The sequence below is a fragment of the Labrus bergylta genome, chromosome 22 (genome assembly GCF_963930695.1).
Source record: "Labrus bergylta chromosome 22, fLabBer1.1, whole genome shotgun sequence".
NCBI classification, from domain to species: Eukaryota; Metazoa; Chordata; class Actinopteri; order Labriformes; family Labridae; genus Labrus; species Labrus bergylta.
Genome location: NC_089216.1, coordinates 12,890,618 through 12,906,868, shown reverse-complemented (window position 1 = coordinate 12,906,868; position 16,251 = coordinate 12,890,618). Strand labels below are relative to the sequence as shown.

Sequence of the window (16,251 nt, the reverse complement as noted above, 5' to 3'; positions counted from 1 at the left end):
CCAATTCCCATTTCTCTCTTTGCCACCCTGTCGACCTATTAGTAGAAAACTCAGAGAACACCACCAAAACCACAGACTTCAATATTTTCACCATTTTCTTTTTTTTTTTTTTTACATCACTCTTTGATTTCACTTCTGTGTGACCGGAAACTTTTTTAAAGTCTCGTGAGACAGACTAGTGAAACTTCAAATAAGGATTAAAAAGGGACCGTTTGTAATTAAATTTACATTATTTCTTCGGGAAAATCCTCTTAATTTGAAAATGCAGCTCTCTGGGATTTCCTGGGTTCATCCACTAAACATTTTTGTCAGTTGATCAAGTGTCCAAATTTAGCTTCAAATCTTGTGTTTCACTGTTAAATTTAATGCACGTAATGTTAAATGTTTGAGATTTGTTGTCTTCTAGAAAGCTACACAAAAGCCCATACAAAGAAAATCTTGGGATGAGATTGTATTCAGGTAATTCTGTAAAATAAATAAAACGAAGTTGAAGTGTGAATAGGTGTGAAAACGTAATTTACGGCTGACTTTATCTTTGCAGCGTCTAAGTATGGAATGGGTTTGTGTGACAACAAATTGTCGTGTACTTATAAAAATTCTTATTTAAGTGTTAAACTTGTAATCAGTTTCGTTACATTCTCTATTTATTAGTTAAAATAGGAAATGTCACATCTAGAGTTTGAAAAGTGAGACAAAAAAGACTCAAATGAACAGCCTGTAGTCCATGTTTTAATCAATAAATAAGAGTATTTAAAGGGAGTCCTTGCTTTGAGCTGTAGTTCCACACAGTGTCTGACGCTGATGGTGGTCTCACATGTGGGTGGTCTCATCTTCACCGTCTGTGTCATGAGGCAGAGAGGTCTGAGCTTCAGGGAGGTTGTTACACTGCAGGTAGAAGAAAACCACTTGGACCTGAAACACACACCAGACGACAACGTAAACACAGAGAGGCACAGGTTAGTGTTGAACATTTAGACGTATGTCCAGGTGTATCTGTGACGATGACGATGATCTTAAAGTTTCACATTTTGACAGCTCTCTCTCCGCCTGAAGTCTAACATAGAAACAAAACTGATTTTAAATAGATTCTTATGATGCATTTTACGTCGAATGAGAAGTTTAGACTACTACCTCTGCTCAGTTTTTTTTCTTTATTATTATTATTAGCAGGTCAACGAGAGTGAGTGCTGTCAGATGGGGCCCCCTTAGGGAGGTTTCCTACTGTCGTTGCAAAATTTGCACATTTTGGGCCACTGCTGTGGTTTAGTTTTTGAGCCCTCAGGGGCCCCTTATTGGTCTGGGGCGGCTCCTCTGGCTTTACCAACTGAGCTAAAGCAGCACCCCATAGTTAGTTTATTTTAATACAGAGTCAGACATGACGTTTTCTTTCTAAAGGTTCCTTGCAAAATTTGAATAATTCTGTTTTTGTTTTGCCTTGGTTATTTAATTTTTGGTATTTACAATGTGGGCTAAAGATGCACATACTGTGGTAACTTATTCTATGTTCCAGTTTAAGCAACATGGGAGAGTAAAACTTTTTTAAATGAACATATGGTGGATATTTTATCTCTTTGAAATCTTATTTAGGACTTTTCATTTTCATTTTAAGTGACTACTAAATACTATATATATAATAAAAATAAGCTGTGTCCCATCTATTATTCTATTATTCTATTCCTGTGTGTGCGGAGAGGAGAAGGCTTTAAAAACTACATTATTTTGTCTATTTTTGGCTGCATCACTCCCACCTGCACCACCACCTCCTGGGAAATATCCACTGTGGGGCCGCTGTGCCCCTGTCCAACCACAGGGGGGCGCAAGAGGCTCGGCCCAAACACTGTCGCTAAGTTCATGCAGGACATCTTGTTGACGTTTTGCTTGTCAGAAACTCTGGAGAGAATGAACAGAAAGAAAAAAACCAGTGGTTAGAATGCATTTGAATTCTTAACTGAGACTGTATTGACAGATAGAAGGTTTTTCTCTGGTTTAAAGAGAATTCAGTTTAGGAGTTTTTATGTGTTGTGTGATGTTGTATGTCTGTTGGCAGACCGTTGCAGGTGGTGCAGCAGGTAGAGGAAAGTGTGTCGGTTGGGGTCAGGACAGGACTGCAGCAGAGACAACATGCTGACAAGGCGAGAGTTGATGTCCTGGATGTCTACAGAGGAGAGAAAGAACAACATGTATGGCTGGTTTGCTTATATTTGAAAATACATTAATTACTGAGAGCTGTTCTCTGTAAATATTGTACAGTAAATTAACTTCTGTCCATTTGGTCAAAGGCAGCAGTAAGAAGAGGAGTGTAAAGCTTTGTAGGCATGCTGTGAAAACTCTCTTCCAAACAAGGATTTCATGTCTATTGTTATGAATAATCTGTTATTTTCCTTTCTATATTTGAACCCAATGGAGATATATTAAAAGGGAACAACAGGAAATACATTCTCAAGCAGAAATAAAAAAATAAAAAAAAGGGCAAAATGAGGAGAAATCTGCTTCAACCTTCAAATTAAATCCAAATATTACTATTAGAAAAATAAGAACAAGTCCAATTTAAAAGCCTACGAGGCACGGTGAAGGATTTGTTTGCTCTCACCGAGCGCTGCAGCCAGACTCTGAAACAGCTCAGTGGGAATGAGCGGTTCAGGAAGCTCTCTGAAGTAAAGTTTGAGGACTCCAGAGACGGCGTTCACGTCTAAACTTCTCAGCCTGGTGACGGCTTCACGCAGATCTGAGTGGGGCACACACACACACACACACACACACACACACAGACAATGATCAGTCATATCTTCTTTTGGTATTCACACTTCCTTCCTTTAAAAGCAGAACACAACCGTTGACAGTGCTGAGCAGCAGCACCAGAAATAAAAGGTCTACATGTGTAAAAGGCCCCTTTGGTAATATACTGTACCGCAACGACTATTACATAGGTCATATAACATATTGTACAGGCATTGTTCTCAGACGATGAATCATGATTTAGTTGATCACATGACTATTCCTCTAGAACTGCTCTGAGTTTATACATTTTTGGTTGGAGCGAAATGTCGTTTTTATTAGAAGTGGAAATCACCAGAGGCCCCACGATACGATATAATCACGATACTTGGGTCGCGATACGATATTATCGCGATACAGACTGAATAACACTGTGATAAAAGTAAAGCCCTGTAAAAGGCTGCATGCACCTCACAATCTGAACTCAACCCCTTCAGCAATAAAAAAAAGCATATTTGCTATTAATATAATAAAAATATCGATACTTGGCGACCTTGAATCGATATAATATCGGTACGCAAAATATCATGATACTATGCTGTATCGATTCCCCCGAAAACCAACAGACTAAACAGATCTATGTTTTTCAAATGTTTTTTAAGTGTTTTTTCTTACTGCTGTTGAACGCAGCCTTTAGTGTGTTGATGTCACTTGTGGTCCCTGAAATCCTGTAGATACCGACCTCGTCCATGCCTCTACTCTCCACCTCCTCCACACAGCAGCGAACCACATGAGGAACCAGAACCCCCTCCTGCCTGGAAATGAAATGAAAGCATGAGGAAGAAAACAAAAACAGCTCCGAAGCAGAAGCACAGTTCTGCTTCTCCTCTGCTCACTCAACACAAAAGAAATACAACTCTAATCTAATGTACAGACTTCAGTAAAGACACCATGATGAACCCAGACCAGTAAATCAAACATCTTTTTTAGAGGACTTACTGAGCCACAGTTTCAATGGGGACACAGAAGACAGGATGTGTTTGAGCTGTAGAGCTGGGCGGTTCAAGCGGGTGGGGACAGTACTTGAGCGAGAGCGTTAGCTCTGTCTGGCCCAGGTGTAGAGTCTGTCTCCTCCATCGCTTATTCAAGGATTTGGACTCCAACTGATGGTCAAATAAAGAAACAAAGACACGATAGTAGATTTTAAGCATAACACAAAATCCCATACTACTACAGATTTTTACCAAATGGGTTAGGTGTAAATAAATGAAATCTACCTTTGTACCACTTGGGGGCAGTGTGATCATATAAACAGTTGTTGATGGTTAGCCAATGTAAGAATTTGCATATTTTAACAGTTAGATTCAGAGCAACATGGGCATATAATCGAGTCTGACTGTAAGGGCAGTATTAACCTGTTTTAAATCAGTGTTGGTCTCCACCATTTCCTGAGGGGAATATCGCACAAAAGCAGGTAGCATATAATCCGTTAATCAGAGCTTTTGTCTTGAGACACTGATAAGAGCAGTGAAAACGACCATAAAGTCAAAGTTGTGGACTGTAAGATCAAACTAATGAACTTTAAAGGAGCAATATGTAACTCTGACACTTAGCGTTTAAAATGGGTACTGCAGTCCAAAATCAAAACATTGGAGAGAGCCGCCTCCCCTGACTCCTCCTCCCTAGAGTCGATGAGCAAGTGGGTTGCAATGTCGCAGACACTGAAGCTTCAGTGTTTAGCCAGCTCTGCATTGGTCTTGAAACTTTTCTGCATTCTTACCAAAAGCATCTCCTATATAAATCCTAGTTTGACCATGTTTCTTGTCGTGGAGTTTATTAGAAATAAAGCAGAGACTTTTTTTGGACGAGTAGAATCAGTTATATCTGCACCAGTTAGATTGTCCGCTTCCATCGCTGCACCGCTTGTCAAACGGCCGTGTGGGGGTGCCTTAAAAACGAACCATTCCGCACCGCAGTAGAAACTTAAAAGGAGGACAAACTGGCTTCACAGAGAAGCCAGTACTTCAACATTGTGTGTTTCCTTAATGTCTGATCATATAGTAAGGTCATTTCATTCAGTAGATATTTTACATTTTGCTCCTTTAAGATGTAAAACAAAAATATTGCTGAGTCAGACTCAGCGGTAATTCTCTGTGGGAGTTAAACAACTTTAAGATAATATTTAACGTTGCACTACTCACCTGAGCTATATCTGTTCTATAACATACTGATTAGTGCTGCTTTAAGAATGTATAGCTATCTATTTCTACATCTTTATCTTTCATACTTATGAAGCTTTGGTGTAAGGATGCAGCAGAAAGAAAAAAAAAACTACAATATGAAACAGATCCGACTTCTCAACAAGCATTTTAGACCAGGTATGACTAACAAAAAGTTACAGATTTTTGACAGGTTTTTTCTCTGGTTGCTCTGGATTATTGACGTATTAGCCTAAAGGAAACAAGACAAGTGCTGTAGGTGGAGGTCTAAACTTTCCAATTGATCTTTGAGTTACATTTCACTGTCACTGATTAAAGCAACAACGTCTTTGGAAAACAAAGCTCAAGTTGGAGCTCAATTAGTTTCTTTATACCTTCACCGCTGCTTTTCCCAGGACTGTATCACCCTCTCCGTCAGACTGACTCACACAGAGCACCCTCAGCTCACGAGCCCCGTCCACCTGGAACGACAGCTCCTGTTTGACAGAACAGAGTTGGTGTTAAGACTGAAAAAGACCGCAGCCTGCTAAAGCTTCATGTCTTATTTTAAGCCTTTTGATCCTGGCTACCAGTTAAATTTATATCAGATTTTACAGCTGCTGATCAAGTTTAAAGCATGTTGAAGTCTGTCCTCATTTCTAATCCTCTAAAGCTTGACAGCATGTTGGATGCTGTCTAGACATGAAGAGGTCCTTTACGAGCCTGGACCGGCTAATCGGAATCTCTGCCTTTTACATCAGTTTCAACTTCCTTTAACTCATCTTTAAAGAACGATATGATCTAACCTGTTCCCAGTGTGGGCTGAGGCTGTGGACTGATGAGTGTGTCTGAGCTTGTTTATCGTAAAACTCATAACCATCCACTTCTACACACACATAAACACCTGAAAATGAAATAAAACAAAACATCAGTACTCTTTAGGACCAGAAAGACATTTATTCCTCATATAGAGGCAAATTCCTGTTTTTTTACTCAATTGAAATGAGTAATTTGGTTAAATGATATAAAATAACACACAGGCTGGTTGTAGCAGACCACAGGCAGAGTGGATCGCCACACTCAGAGTCCCACACAAATACTCCTCATCCTCCCCTGGAGAGTGAGAAAAAGACAAGAGTTAATGAGGTTCTTTCTGAATGGTCCTGAACAAGCCCTGAGAGTTGTGCTTCAGACTCAGGATGTGGTTCTGTGGTATTAAAGAAGCACAGAGGAAAACAGTGCTGTGGTTGTACCGGGTATTGAGCTGTGCAGCGGTGGCTGCTGGGTCATTCTCAGTTTCACACATGCACTGGTGAGCGTGAGCAGGTCTGGAGGGACGGTTTCTATGTCTGATAAATAACACAGAGAAAATATAGACACCAATCAGGTCACAGAGTTAGAATGTTGTGATTACAAATGGCGATAAAGAGAAAGAAAACTAGGTGATAGGTAGCATTGCTAACCATTAGCTGCTTTAAGACGCCTTTATATTCTGGTTTTATACAATTTAAATATTTACCTCAACAGCTTAATCAGCTTGTCTTCCTCAGAAAGGAAATTATACTAACAAAAGGCTTCAGTGGTACTTACATTTTGAATCAATCAGTAAATATATATACATAATAATGAATCTACAAATAATCATTTACAGTTATCATGCTAAATGGTAAATGAACTTGAGCTTGTAGAGTGCTTTCTTAGTCTTCTGACTACTGAAAGCACTTTCACATTACAGGTCACACCTACATATTCACACCCTAATGTGTGCAGAGTTACAGCCTATGGGGCAGAGGCAACATATGAAGATGAAAGCTAGCTAACTTTGAAGCTAATATGAATAAACATACCAGCTTTCAGGTTAACTGTCTCCTCCCCTGACATTATTGCTACCTTTACAATACATATTAAATAAATTATACATGAATATAAGTATTACAAAGAGTAGGGTATATTTTTTTGTACACACATAGTTCAATTTAACAGTAATTTCATAAAATGGTGAGGAAAATCCAGCTTGACTCCTTCTAAGCTAACATGTAAACTATGTTAGCTAAGATATGTGAAAGCTAGCTTATTCTTTAGCTAACATAGTTTTCAAGGTTTGGCAGAGGCTGTTATGTAAAGTGTCCATCAGAAGTAACGAATTCCATTCATACACATTCACACGCCGCCCACAAAGCAGCGGGAGCAACTTGGGGTTAAGTGTTTAAGAAGACATTGGACATGTGGCTGCAGGAGCCGGGGATCGAACCACAGACCTTCCTGTTAGGAGAAGGCCGACTACATACTGTGCCACAAGGTTTAAGACAAAGAAATGAAAGTCATGCTATAGAAACAGACTTTATTTTACACAAAATTCCCAGTGGGGGCAGTGATGGCATACTGGTTATTTTGCACAAACCCATCAACGGAGGTTCTTGGCAGCCCAGGATCAACCTGTGGCTCCTTTCCAGCATGTCATACCCCAATATCTCTCTCTCTCTCGCTCTCTCTCTCTCTCTCTCTCTCTCTCTCTCTAATACGACTATCCACTGTCCTATACCAATAAAAAGCAACAAAGATCAAAAATAAATCTGATGCATTTCTAGTAATTTACATGATAAGAATTCTTTGTTGAAAAGACACTTGTACAAGATCAGCAGAGCAATAACTTGTAGTGCTTTGTCCCCAGGGGGCGCCAAAGTCAACAAACCTAAAGTTTCTCATGATGAGTTTGTGTAAAGCAAGTTTTTTAATTGAATCTGTCTTCAAAGATTGTTAGATTTTTTTTTTTTGTTAAGGAAGTCAAAAAAATTGCAGATGAGATTTCAGCATCCATCTCTTATGGCCTCTGTCTTGTGTTTACACTGTGCTCTGTGAAACTTACTGTCTGTGATGAGCTTGTGGATGGCTTCTCTCCATTCCTCAAGTTCATACAGGGACGAGAGACGGAAAGTGTGACTCTATAAAAGAGGAATAAACAGATTCCTTATTTCTTTTGAGACTGTTATTCAAGACTGCAGTTGTTAGGAATTTTGTGTGTTTTTCTGTTTGCACGTTTACCTTGCCACTGGGGCTGTGCAGATCCAGTCTGTACACAGGTGAGAGTGTGAGCAGCATCAGCTCCATCTGCTCCAGCTTCTTCCTGTCCCGAGATGACAATGACCCCTTTGTTTACACAGAAAGACATGTTGGTGTATAACTAATCCGGAAATGCATGACTGCTAATTCAACATCATGTTGCAGAACAAACATACTGTGTGATGCCTTAGTTGCTGACTGAGATGGTACATCTTGGTTCGTATGGAGTATAAGCGAACGTGTGTTTCCGGTGAACGCTCCTGCTCTATAACCAAGTGCAGTCTCAAACCACCGAGAGGCAGAAACCAGCAGAACCTGTACTGGTCCTGCTTTCTGGAGAGAAAAAACACCAAAACAAATACATTATGAGCATTTAGACCTCATTTCCCATAAGCCCCTGATGCTTCCTCTACACACTCACCCTCTGCTTGAATGTTTGAGTCTGGTGCACAGCAGAAGGTCGGTGTAGAGGAAGAGGTGACGCAGGCTGCGTTCGCTGTCACTTGCATCCACCACAAAGCCGTCACGCATCAGCTGACGCCTCTAAAAACAACAACAACAACAACACACTTATACACATTTTATAGAAATGTAGGGATTGTGTGTTTTTACTCCTTTTTCTGTGTGCATCCTTTCCAGATTTTGGTACAGTGTAAGACTCACAATGCCGGGACTGAGCGTGACCTCTCGTTTGCTCTGTGAACTCTCGTTGATACCGTACAGGAAGCCGCGAGACAATCTCAGAGCTTCCTGTAAGGAGGTGTAATCTCCGTGCTCCTCTGGTGTCGTCTTCAGGAGGTCCTGCAAGGTCACAGAGAGGCTGCTGAGTCAGAAAATAACAGCTGAAGATTGTAATCCAAGAATTAGAGCAGCAGGAAATGATGAGTTTTCTCACAAGCAGCACTAGTGTTGTTTTGGTTACTCTGTCCAGTGGTTTGTAAAGCAGAGCTGTGAAAAGAAAGACAGCATGAAGACACTGTCCGTCATGTGGTTAATAAAACAAAGACACACATTTGAGGGAAATACCTTCAAGGGTGTAGCTGGTCCGAGTTTTGTCCTGGCTGTTGGATGTCATGTTCTGTAAAATAGAGGGATTAACTCAGACTATGAAGACAAAAATAAGTACGCATCTTATGACTGAAAGAGTCTGCAGAGTCTCAGTACCTGGGCCAGGGTCCTGAAGCGACGGTCTGACTGTGTGCACTTTCGAACAACTTCAACGGCTTTCTCGTAGTTTTCAATAAAACCGCCGTACAGCCCAATGTGGTTTACCTGCAAGGGCAAAATGACGGATGAATAAATGTAGAGAGGGAGTAAAGGAGAAGCTGCATAATGAGAGAGTTGTTCTCAAGTGAAGTCAATAAATAACCTTTCCAGATCAAGAAACCTTCCATGAAACAAGCTGTTGACCTGTTTGCTTCAAACCAAACTTGTTTGTTTCTTGTTTAAGTGACACTAGAAATTAAAGTATTAAGTAGGGCTGCATAATTAATCTCAGTGTCATGTTATCAGGATATAAGCATTCAGACAACACATCGAAAAAGTCTGAATATATCCCCACCGATAAGAAAACTGATTTGATGTAAATAAGCGATGCTTTCTAACTCTTTCTAACTCTAACTCAGCGTATGTGAAGTTCCCATTGATAAAGCCTCAACGGAGAGCTTAAACGAAAAGAAAACAATATATATAGAGGTAACGATAAGAGCATACTTTCATACTTTCTGTAGTGACTCCAATTTTTAACTAGTGCATGTTTGAAAATGATAAAAAGTGAAAAACTGGATCTAGTCCTATCCCTTTTGTTAAACTTATTAATAAAGCCAAGGCCTTACAAGCAACTTAATGATATAGATAATTTATAGTAGAGCCAACCGATTAATAGGCCAGCCGATAATATCTGCCGGTATAAGCATATCACATGACTATCAGTATTGGCGTTTTTTTTCTCTTTCTTGTATCGTTACCGGCCCCAAACATCATATATCGATCCGGTCAGGCCCTAAATTAGAGTATTTGATATTGTCTTGTGTAAATTGTGTTAATTAACTTTTTCAAGCTGTATGGGACAATATGTTAAGTTGCTGTGGTGTTCCAGTCTGAAGATAAATTTAGGTTCATTTTACACTTTTTCTTTTTTGCTCTGTCTTGGTCTCCACCAACCTCTGACGATAATATCGGGCTTTTTAGCTGCTACATGCTCTGCTATCTTTTACCAGCTAGGTGCTCTCTTTGTCTTTCCGCTGTTTGGCTCTGAACATGTAATCTACAGTGACTTTTCTTCAAAAACTGTTGCTTGCTGCAGCTGAAAATGAAAGCAAAGCTCAGAATGAACCCCAACAATGAAACTAAAGTAAATATAACTGACAGAATTTCTTATTGGATTTTAAATCTAACCGAGAAAACATATACTGTAAGTACTTGGTGTTAGTCTTACCAGTAAGTAATGGCTCAATAGAGAACTTACTAATTTTAGAAACAGGTCCCCCACTACAAGTTCAAAGCCTGAGTGGTTCATCTCGGTCTGGCAGTGTGCGCTCAGTCGGGCCTTCAGGGCCGAGTAGAAGCTTTGGTGCATGTCTCTGAGCTCAGGTACCTGGTAGAAAACAGTCTGGACCTGTCCACTGGACAGAACAGGCTGGGAGGTCCCTGCTGAGGCCCACAGAGCCTTCATGGGCTACAAAAACATGTTAAAAAAAATTAAGCAAGGCCCACTAATGTGGGTGGGAGGACAAAAACAGAGATCCATGTGCTGATTGCTAAAAAGAATCAAGTACACAGTTTACATTTCCTTCACCCTGACAGCTTCATTTGCATGTACTTCAGCAGCATCTCAACAGACAAACCAGAATAACGCAGGCATAAACAGACTCTCTGCATTAAAGCAAGAACACATAATCAATGTAAAGGCACAGTCAAAATGCAGCATTCAGAGTCAAATACTTTCTGATACTTTTTCACTTTAACCTCTGAGGGCTAAATAAATAAAAAGGTGTCAAAATCAGAGACTTTGCTGAGGCTTTATAGATGAGGCCCTCCTGACTGGTTATTGTCCCATCCGTTATTAACCTAATCTACGTCTATTATACTTTTAAAAAGATTTATTGTTGGGCTTTTTGTGCCTTTATAGGAGAGATAGGACCATGGATAGAGCCAGAAATCTAGAGAGAGACCTGGGAATGACATGAGCCACAGGTCGAATTTGAACCCGGGCTGCCGGCTTGGAGGACAACGGCCTTCATATAACGGATGGGACAAGAACCAGTCAGCAGGGCCTCATCTGTATGAGTGGTATTAAATAGGAAAAAAAACTGAAACCTCTCTACTTGAGCTTGAAAAAGGAAGCTAAGCAAAGACGACAGTAGACATGAGTACTTCAGTCTACGGTTGAACTGTATGATACAAAGCTAACCTCAGACCAGAACTGACACTTCTGCTCCCCTCAGATACAGTAAATGATATCTAAAAATAAGTGTTCTCTTGTGTGTTCATATGAAGTAAAAACTGCTTTTGTAGAGCAAAATAATCTCAAAACAAAGGCAATCTACTATTCTTTATTAAGGACATGTGATTAAAAAAAAGAAGAAGAATTCATTTTTTTGTGCTGTGACAGCAGAGGGGAAGTTTACCATGGGCCTTATAACTGTCTCAACAAAGTTTTCCTCTTTTTGCAATTGACAAATCACGGAGCTTAAAAAGTCCACCTCTAACTTTTGTTTCTAATATGATATAATGTGATTTTATTGTATGTGTTTATATGTTACCGTCAGCAGGGCCTTCAGCTCTCTCAGATAAACCTCCTCACTCTCCAGGATGCCTTTAAGGACCACCAGCCTCCTCTCCAACATTTCCTCTGGGCTACAAGAGGTCTGAATGACAAACATCCAACAACAGACACATCACAGCCAGTCTTAAAATGACTCTTCTGACACTCATTCAGGTAAGTGGCTCACATTTCTACTGATGTACTAATGTGTGACATTTTATTATGAAAAATCCACTTTTACAGTGTTTTGGTAACCTGAGTGTTTACTGACCAACAAAATGTGAAATAAACCCATCCTGTCCTTTGTTTGTGGTCTGTAGAAGTCTTACAACACAGAGAAAAGTGTTCTGTTTCAAAATTGCTCTCCTTGTGACATCACAGTGGGAGTCTGGTAAATAAATACCCTCCCCTCCCCTGGTATATCTACCCATGGAATAACCCATGAATTAAACTTTTGTACAGGTCTGCCATTTTCATATTTGCTACATAGGAGTGATGACTACCAGGAAAACTCGGGGGGGGGGGGGGGGGGGGGGGGGTTGTCATTGCATTTAAAAAGACACACACACCAAAACGGAGCGTTCTGAGCGAGCTGGTTTATACAGGGTCACAAACCTCCTCTGGTGTTTGACTCATGTTATAGTTTGACCAAAACGCAGCACAGATGTTTCATTTAGTTACAAAATGTGTTTTGTGAATGTGTTTTCCACTTAAGCAAATAAAACATTAAATATTAATACAGGGTGTGGTGTAAAGATAACTTCTGTATTATTTTCTCACGAGTTGTACTTCTTCATTGTGAATGTGGATTTTTCAATGTTGATTCTTAGAAATAAAATTTCCCATGCTCGGGTTTAAAGAGGTCAGAAGAAAGAAAAAAAGAAGAAAAACCCGAGGCTAATATTATTTCATTAACATTAGTGCGTCTGTTCAATTTCAACATGGAGGGAAAGCTGTGAACAGCTCTCTATCTGAAAATTATTTTACAGGAATAAAGACCTCAAGAAGTGGCATACTGCGCTGCGACACAAATGTTTTTCTGCGCTATGTGTTCATCTTGATATCAAGTTATATACTAACTGACTGAGCAGATTGGAGTAAGCCATACAACATAATTATTTTATTTCTAGTAAAATAAATCCTGATCTCTTTTGAGACTTTCTCAATAAATAGAGTTGAACTCCATAATGGAATCAGATCATTATGTGTCTGCTTTTTTTCATGTATGTTGTGAAGAAATACAAACTCACAGGGGTTTCCGGGAGATCTAAGATGTGCAGGTGGAGAGGCGAAAGCAGACAGGACCCTGCCTCCTCCTGAAACACATCCTCATCCAGGACCTCAGCCTCGGCTTCCACTACACAAACACACACACAGAATATACAACATGTAGTAGTATGAAGGTAATAACACACACAGGTTCCTATATCTACTTCCTGTTTAATTTGTAAACAGAGCTAATTTCACAACACTGGTTTTAACTTTATAAATGAGATCAGGGTGCATTTACAGCCAACAAACGGAATGAGTCATTTTCAGTTTCTCTCTTGTTTTAAATTCTCATGTGTGGCGATCCTCTCTTAGAAATCATAGAATGAGTAACATACAGTATTTACCTTCGCTCTGTATAAGACAGTAAACACAGTGTCTGCTTCCCTCACCTGCTATATGATGTGACTCCAGAAAGTCCACAGCCTCCTGGTAGATGTCCATCAGACCTCAGATGTTTATCAGCACAGAGTAGACTGAGCTCTGGAGACTAAGCATGTGAACGCACTCAGCCGGCGGTTAGAAAAAAAAACTTCCTCTTATATGTACATAAGGGAAAATACAACTTCCTATCTGGGTGAAACCCGTTAGACTTGATGAGAACTGCCCCCTGATTTAAATAAAAAATACGGTTAAACACTTCACTTCCTGTAAACTTCAACACATTGGCTCAAAATACAAATGCTATTCTGCTTAAGATGTTAAGCAGACTGAACTTTATACTGATGCCTGTATGCTACAGAAGCAAACAAGAACATGAAGACGAACTATTTCTATGTTGAATGCAGGGACAGCTGCCTGTGGGTAGAAGTCATACGAGGACAGAAACAGCAGGTTGCAGAGACTTTTTCAGACATTTTTCACAGCAAAAATGAGTGAGGCATATGATTGACTACCAATAAATAGTTTTTTAGGACTTTTTAAACCTCTTTGTTTTCGAATAACTTTTCTATATCTTGATCACAGCATATATAATGTTAACAATGTCAGTTTAGCAAGTTTTTGGAATTGTACAGATATGTAAAAAAAAAAAAAAAAAAAAACTGTCAGTGTCAAATTAAACTCAGATTAACAGATATCTGTCTATTTTTATTTACCAGGAGCTGCTGTGTATTGGCAGCAAGTGCTATCCTACAGTGTGCCATTAAAATCGTGTGACTTAATATTTAATTTAAAAGCTAACTTATATCATTATAAGCACAATTTATAATGTACATGTGTGGAAAACCAATCGTAAGTACTACCTGCACCTGCAAGTTCTTATATTAACCAAATAAAATGACTATAGTGGGACGTATATATAGCAGCAGGAGCAAGAATTCATATTTTAGAAACCCTTTTTTTTTTTTTTACCAATTATTTGATTTATAGATCTTTTTTACAAGACAAGTTTACCAAATAAAAAAGCAAAATCATACATGGCTGCAGATTCCTTCATGAGGGTTATTGAATTTCAACAACTAACAGTTGTTCAATGCTGCCCTCTACAGTCAAACAGAAGTCCCCACAGCTGCCTTCAATGCTTCGTGTCTAACTTGGATAGTGGTTAACAAAGCACACGTTTTCTCTCTGCTCTGTGGCTTGGTTTTACCAACAGCAAAAAAACAGAACACTATCACACACCGGTAAGTCTGTCAGATGTTTCCTGTTGAAGCTTTAACACAAGCAGCAACACTTTGCTCGGGTTGTTGGTGGCTTTTTGGTGTCATCAAGTGTTGTTTTTGTACTCACATATTGTCAGGAAGTATGAGCGTTATCATAGCTTTGTTTAACAGTAAATGCAACGAAAAAGAAAGAAACCAAATCAAATGTTTTAAGTTAGGCCTACTTGTGTTGTTAACATGACAGATGTGATGAAACCTCGTTTGATGCAGGACACATCCGTACCAGACCTGGGTTTGGATGTTTTTGCAATAGATACACTTTTTTCTTTTTTTCTTTTTTGGTAATACACATTTCTGGCCACTTTTGGTGACCTGAAATGAAAACTAACATTGACAGATGTCGGTTCTTGTGGAATTGAGGTGTTGCGCGTGACAGCACAATGATCCTTTTAAAACTGTGTTTATGTCCTTCTGAAAAATATAATTCCCCATGTTCACTCTACTGTTGGCTCATTGTTGGTCTCTAACAAATGCTGAGGTAAATATGTGCCTCTTTAATAGCAATGTTATCTATTGTGTTCTCCAGCTGTCTGCTTTTGGGTGATGAGGTTTGGTGGGATGTTAAAACATTTTTGCAAGAACTAAAAAAACAATGAGCAAAAAAAAAGTGCTTAAACTATCACGTCTCAAAATGCATGTTTTCCATTGTTAACATAATACACAATATCAATTATAGTTTAACTTGATACAGCCTTTTTACAAACCTTTAAAAAAAACTTTATGAATCTTGCTAAACTAACCTGTTTTCCTTGTAACTTCTTTTGAGTAAAATCCCTTTTTCTAGACTTTCTTTTAATTGTGCAAATCCATCTGTGAAACTTTTGAACTATGAAAACGTCATATCTCCTTACAGCACAGGGGAGAAATCCAATTATTTCTGCATGCACTTGAAGGTATCATCACTTTGATCCGAGGTGGTTCTCCAGCAGGAGGTGCCCCATTTTCAACTTCACTGATTTGTATGATGAATAACTAAGCTCGTAACTCATCAATAAATTGAATTCTAGTAAGTACTGTGGAAAGCGTGGGTGTAGATCCTCCCCTTTACGACTTTATGCTTTCTCCCTTTTTTTTTCCCGTCTCCAACTTGTTCTTTCATGTTTCTCCAAAATTTCCAAAGAAAGGAAACTGAAACAAATACATCCCAGAGGAAAGGGAGTAACGGTGGCCTTCCATGCTGTTATCACAAACACACAGCACTAGTGAAAACAGAGAATGATCAGGGTCACCGCTTGTGATAAGCACTTCTTCAAAAGTGACAAAGCTTCATGGAGGAACATGAAACACTGGGTCTTTTATGGTAATAAACAATAAAGCAATAAATTGAAACAATAAGTGATGCACAAGGTACGTTAGGTACACTCAGCTACCGCAGTTAAAAATAATCTATTGAGGCAAAATGCACGGCTGTAATCCATGTATACAATCATAATAAAGTTGTAGTACACTACAATCATACTTTATGTTTCAACAGCACCAATTGTAGGTAATATAATCAATGATGCATTCATTGCCTTAATGTGTGTCATTATGGGGTAGAAAGCACATGCAAATAACTGAAAACGCATCAAGGTCAAAG

At 39.2% G+C, this 16,251-nt stretch overlaps 1 protein-coding gene across 1 annotated transcript; it reads right to left on the bottom strand.

Annotated features, from left to right (window-relative positions):
- Window positions 1-709: 709 nt before the first annotated feature.
- On the bottom strand, window positions 710-13,787 carry si:dkey-33c9.6 (active breakpoint cluster region-related protein). The gene is made up of 22 exons (XM_020629253.3): window positions 13,401-13,787; window positions 12,990-13,096; window positions 11,738-11,842; window positions 10,441-10,650; window positions 9,138-9,245; window positions 9,000-9,051; window positions 8,869-8,921; window positions 8,637-8,774; window positions 8,395-8,516; window positions 8,150-8,306; window positions 7,956-8,060; window positions 7,780-7,855; window positions 6,167-6,262; window positions 5,952-6,026; window positions 5,720-5,817; window positions 5,309-5,410; window positions 3,715-3,878; window positions 3,391-3,530; window positions 2,591-2,725; window positions 2,050-2,155; window positions 1,749-1,890; window positions 710-912 (listed from the first exon to the last, which is right to left on the bottom strand). Exons 1-22 carry the CDS (start codon window positions 13,450-13,452, stop codon window positions 811-813), a joined length of 2,445 nt encoding a protein of 814 aa, XP_020484909.2. The 5' UTR covers window positions 13,453-13,787; the 3' UTR covers window positions 710-810.
- Between the last annotated feature and the right edge of the window lie 2,464 nt (window positions 13,788-16,251).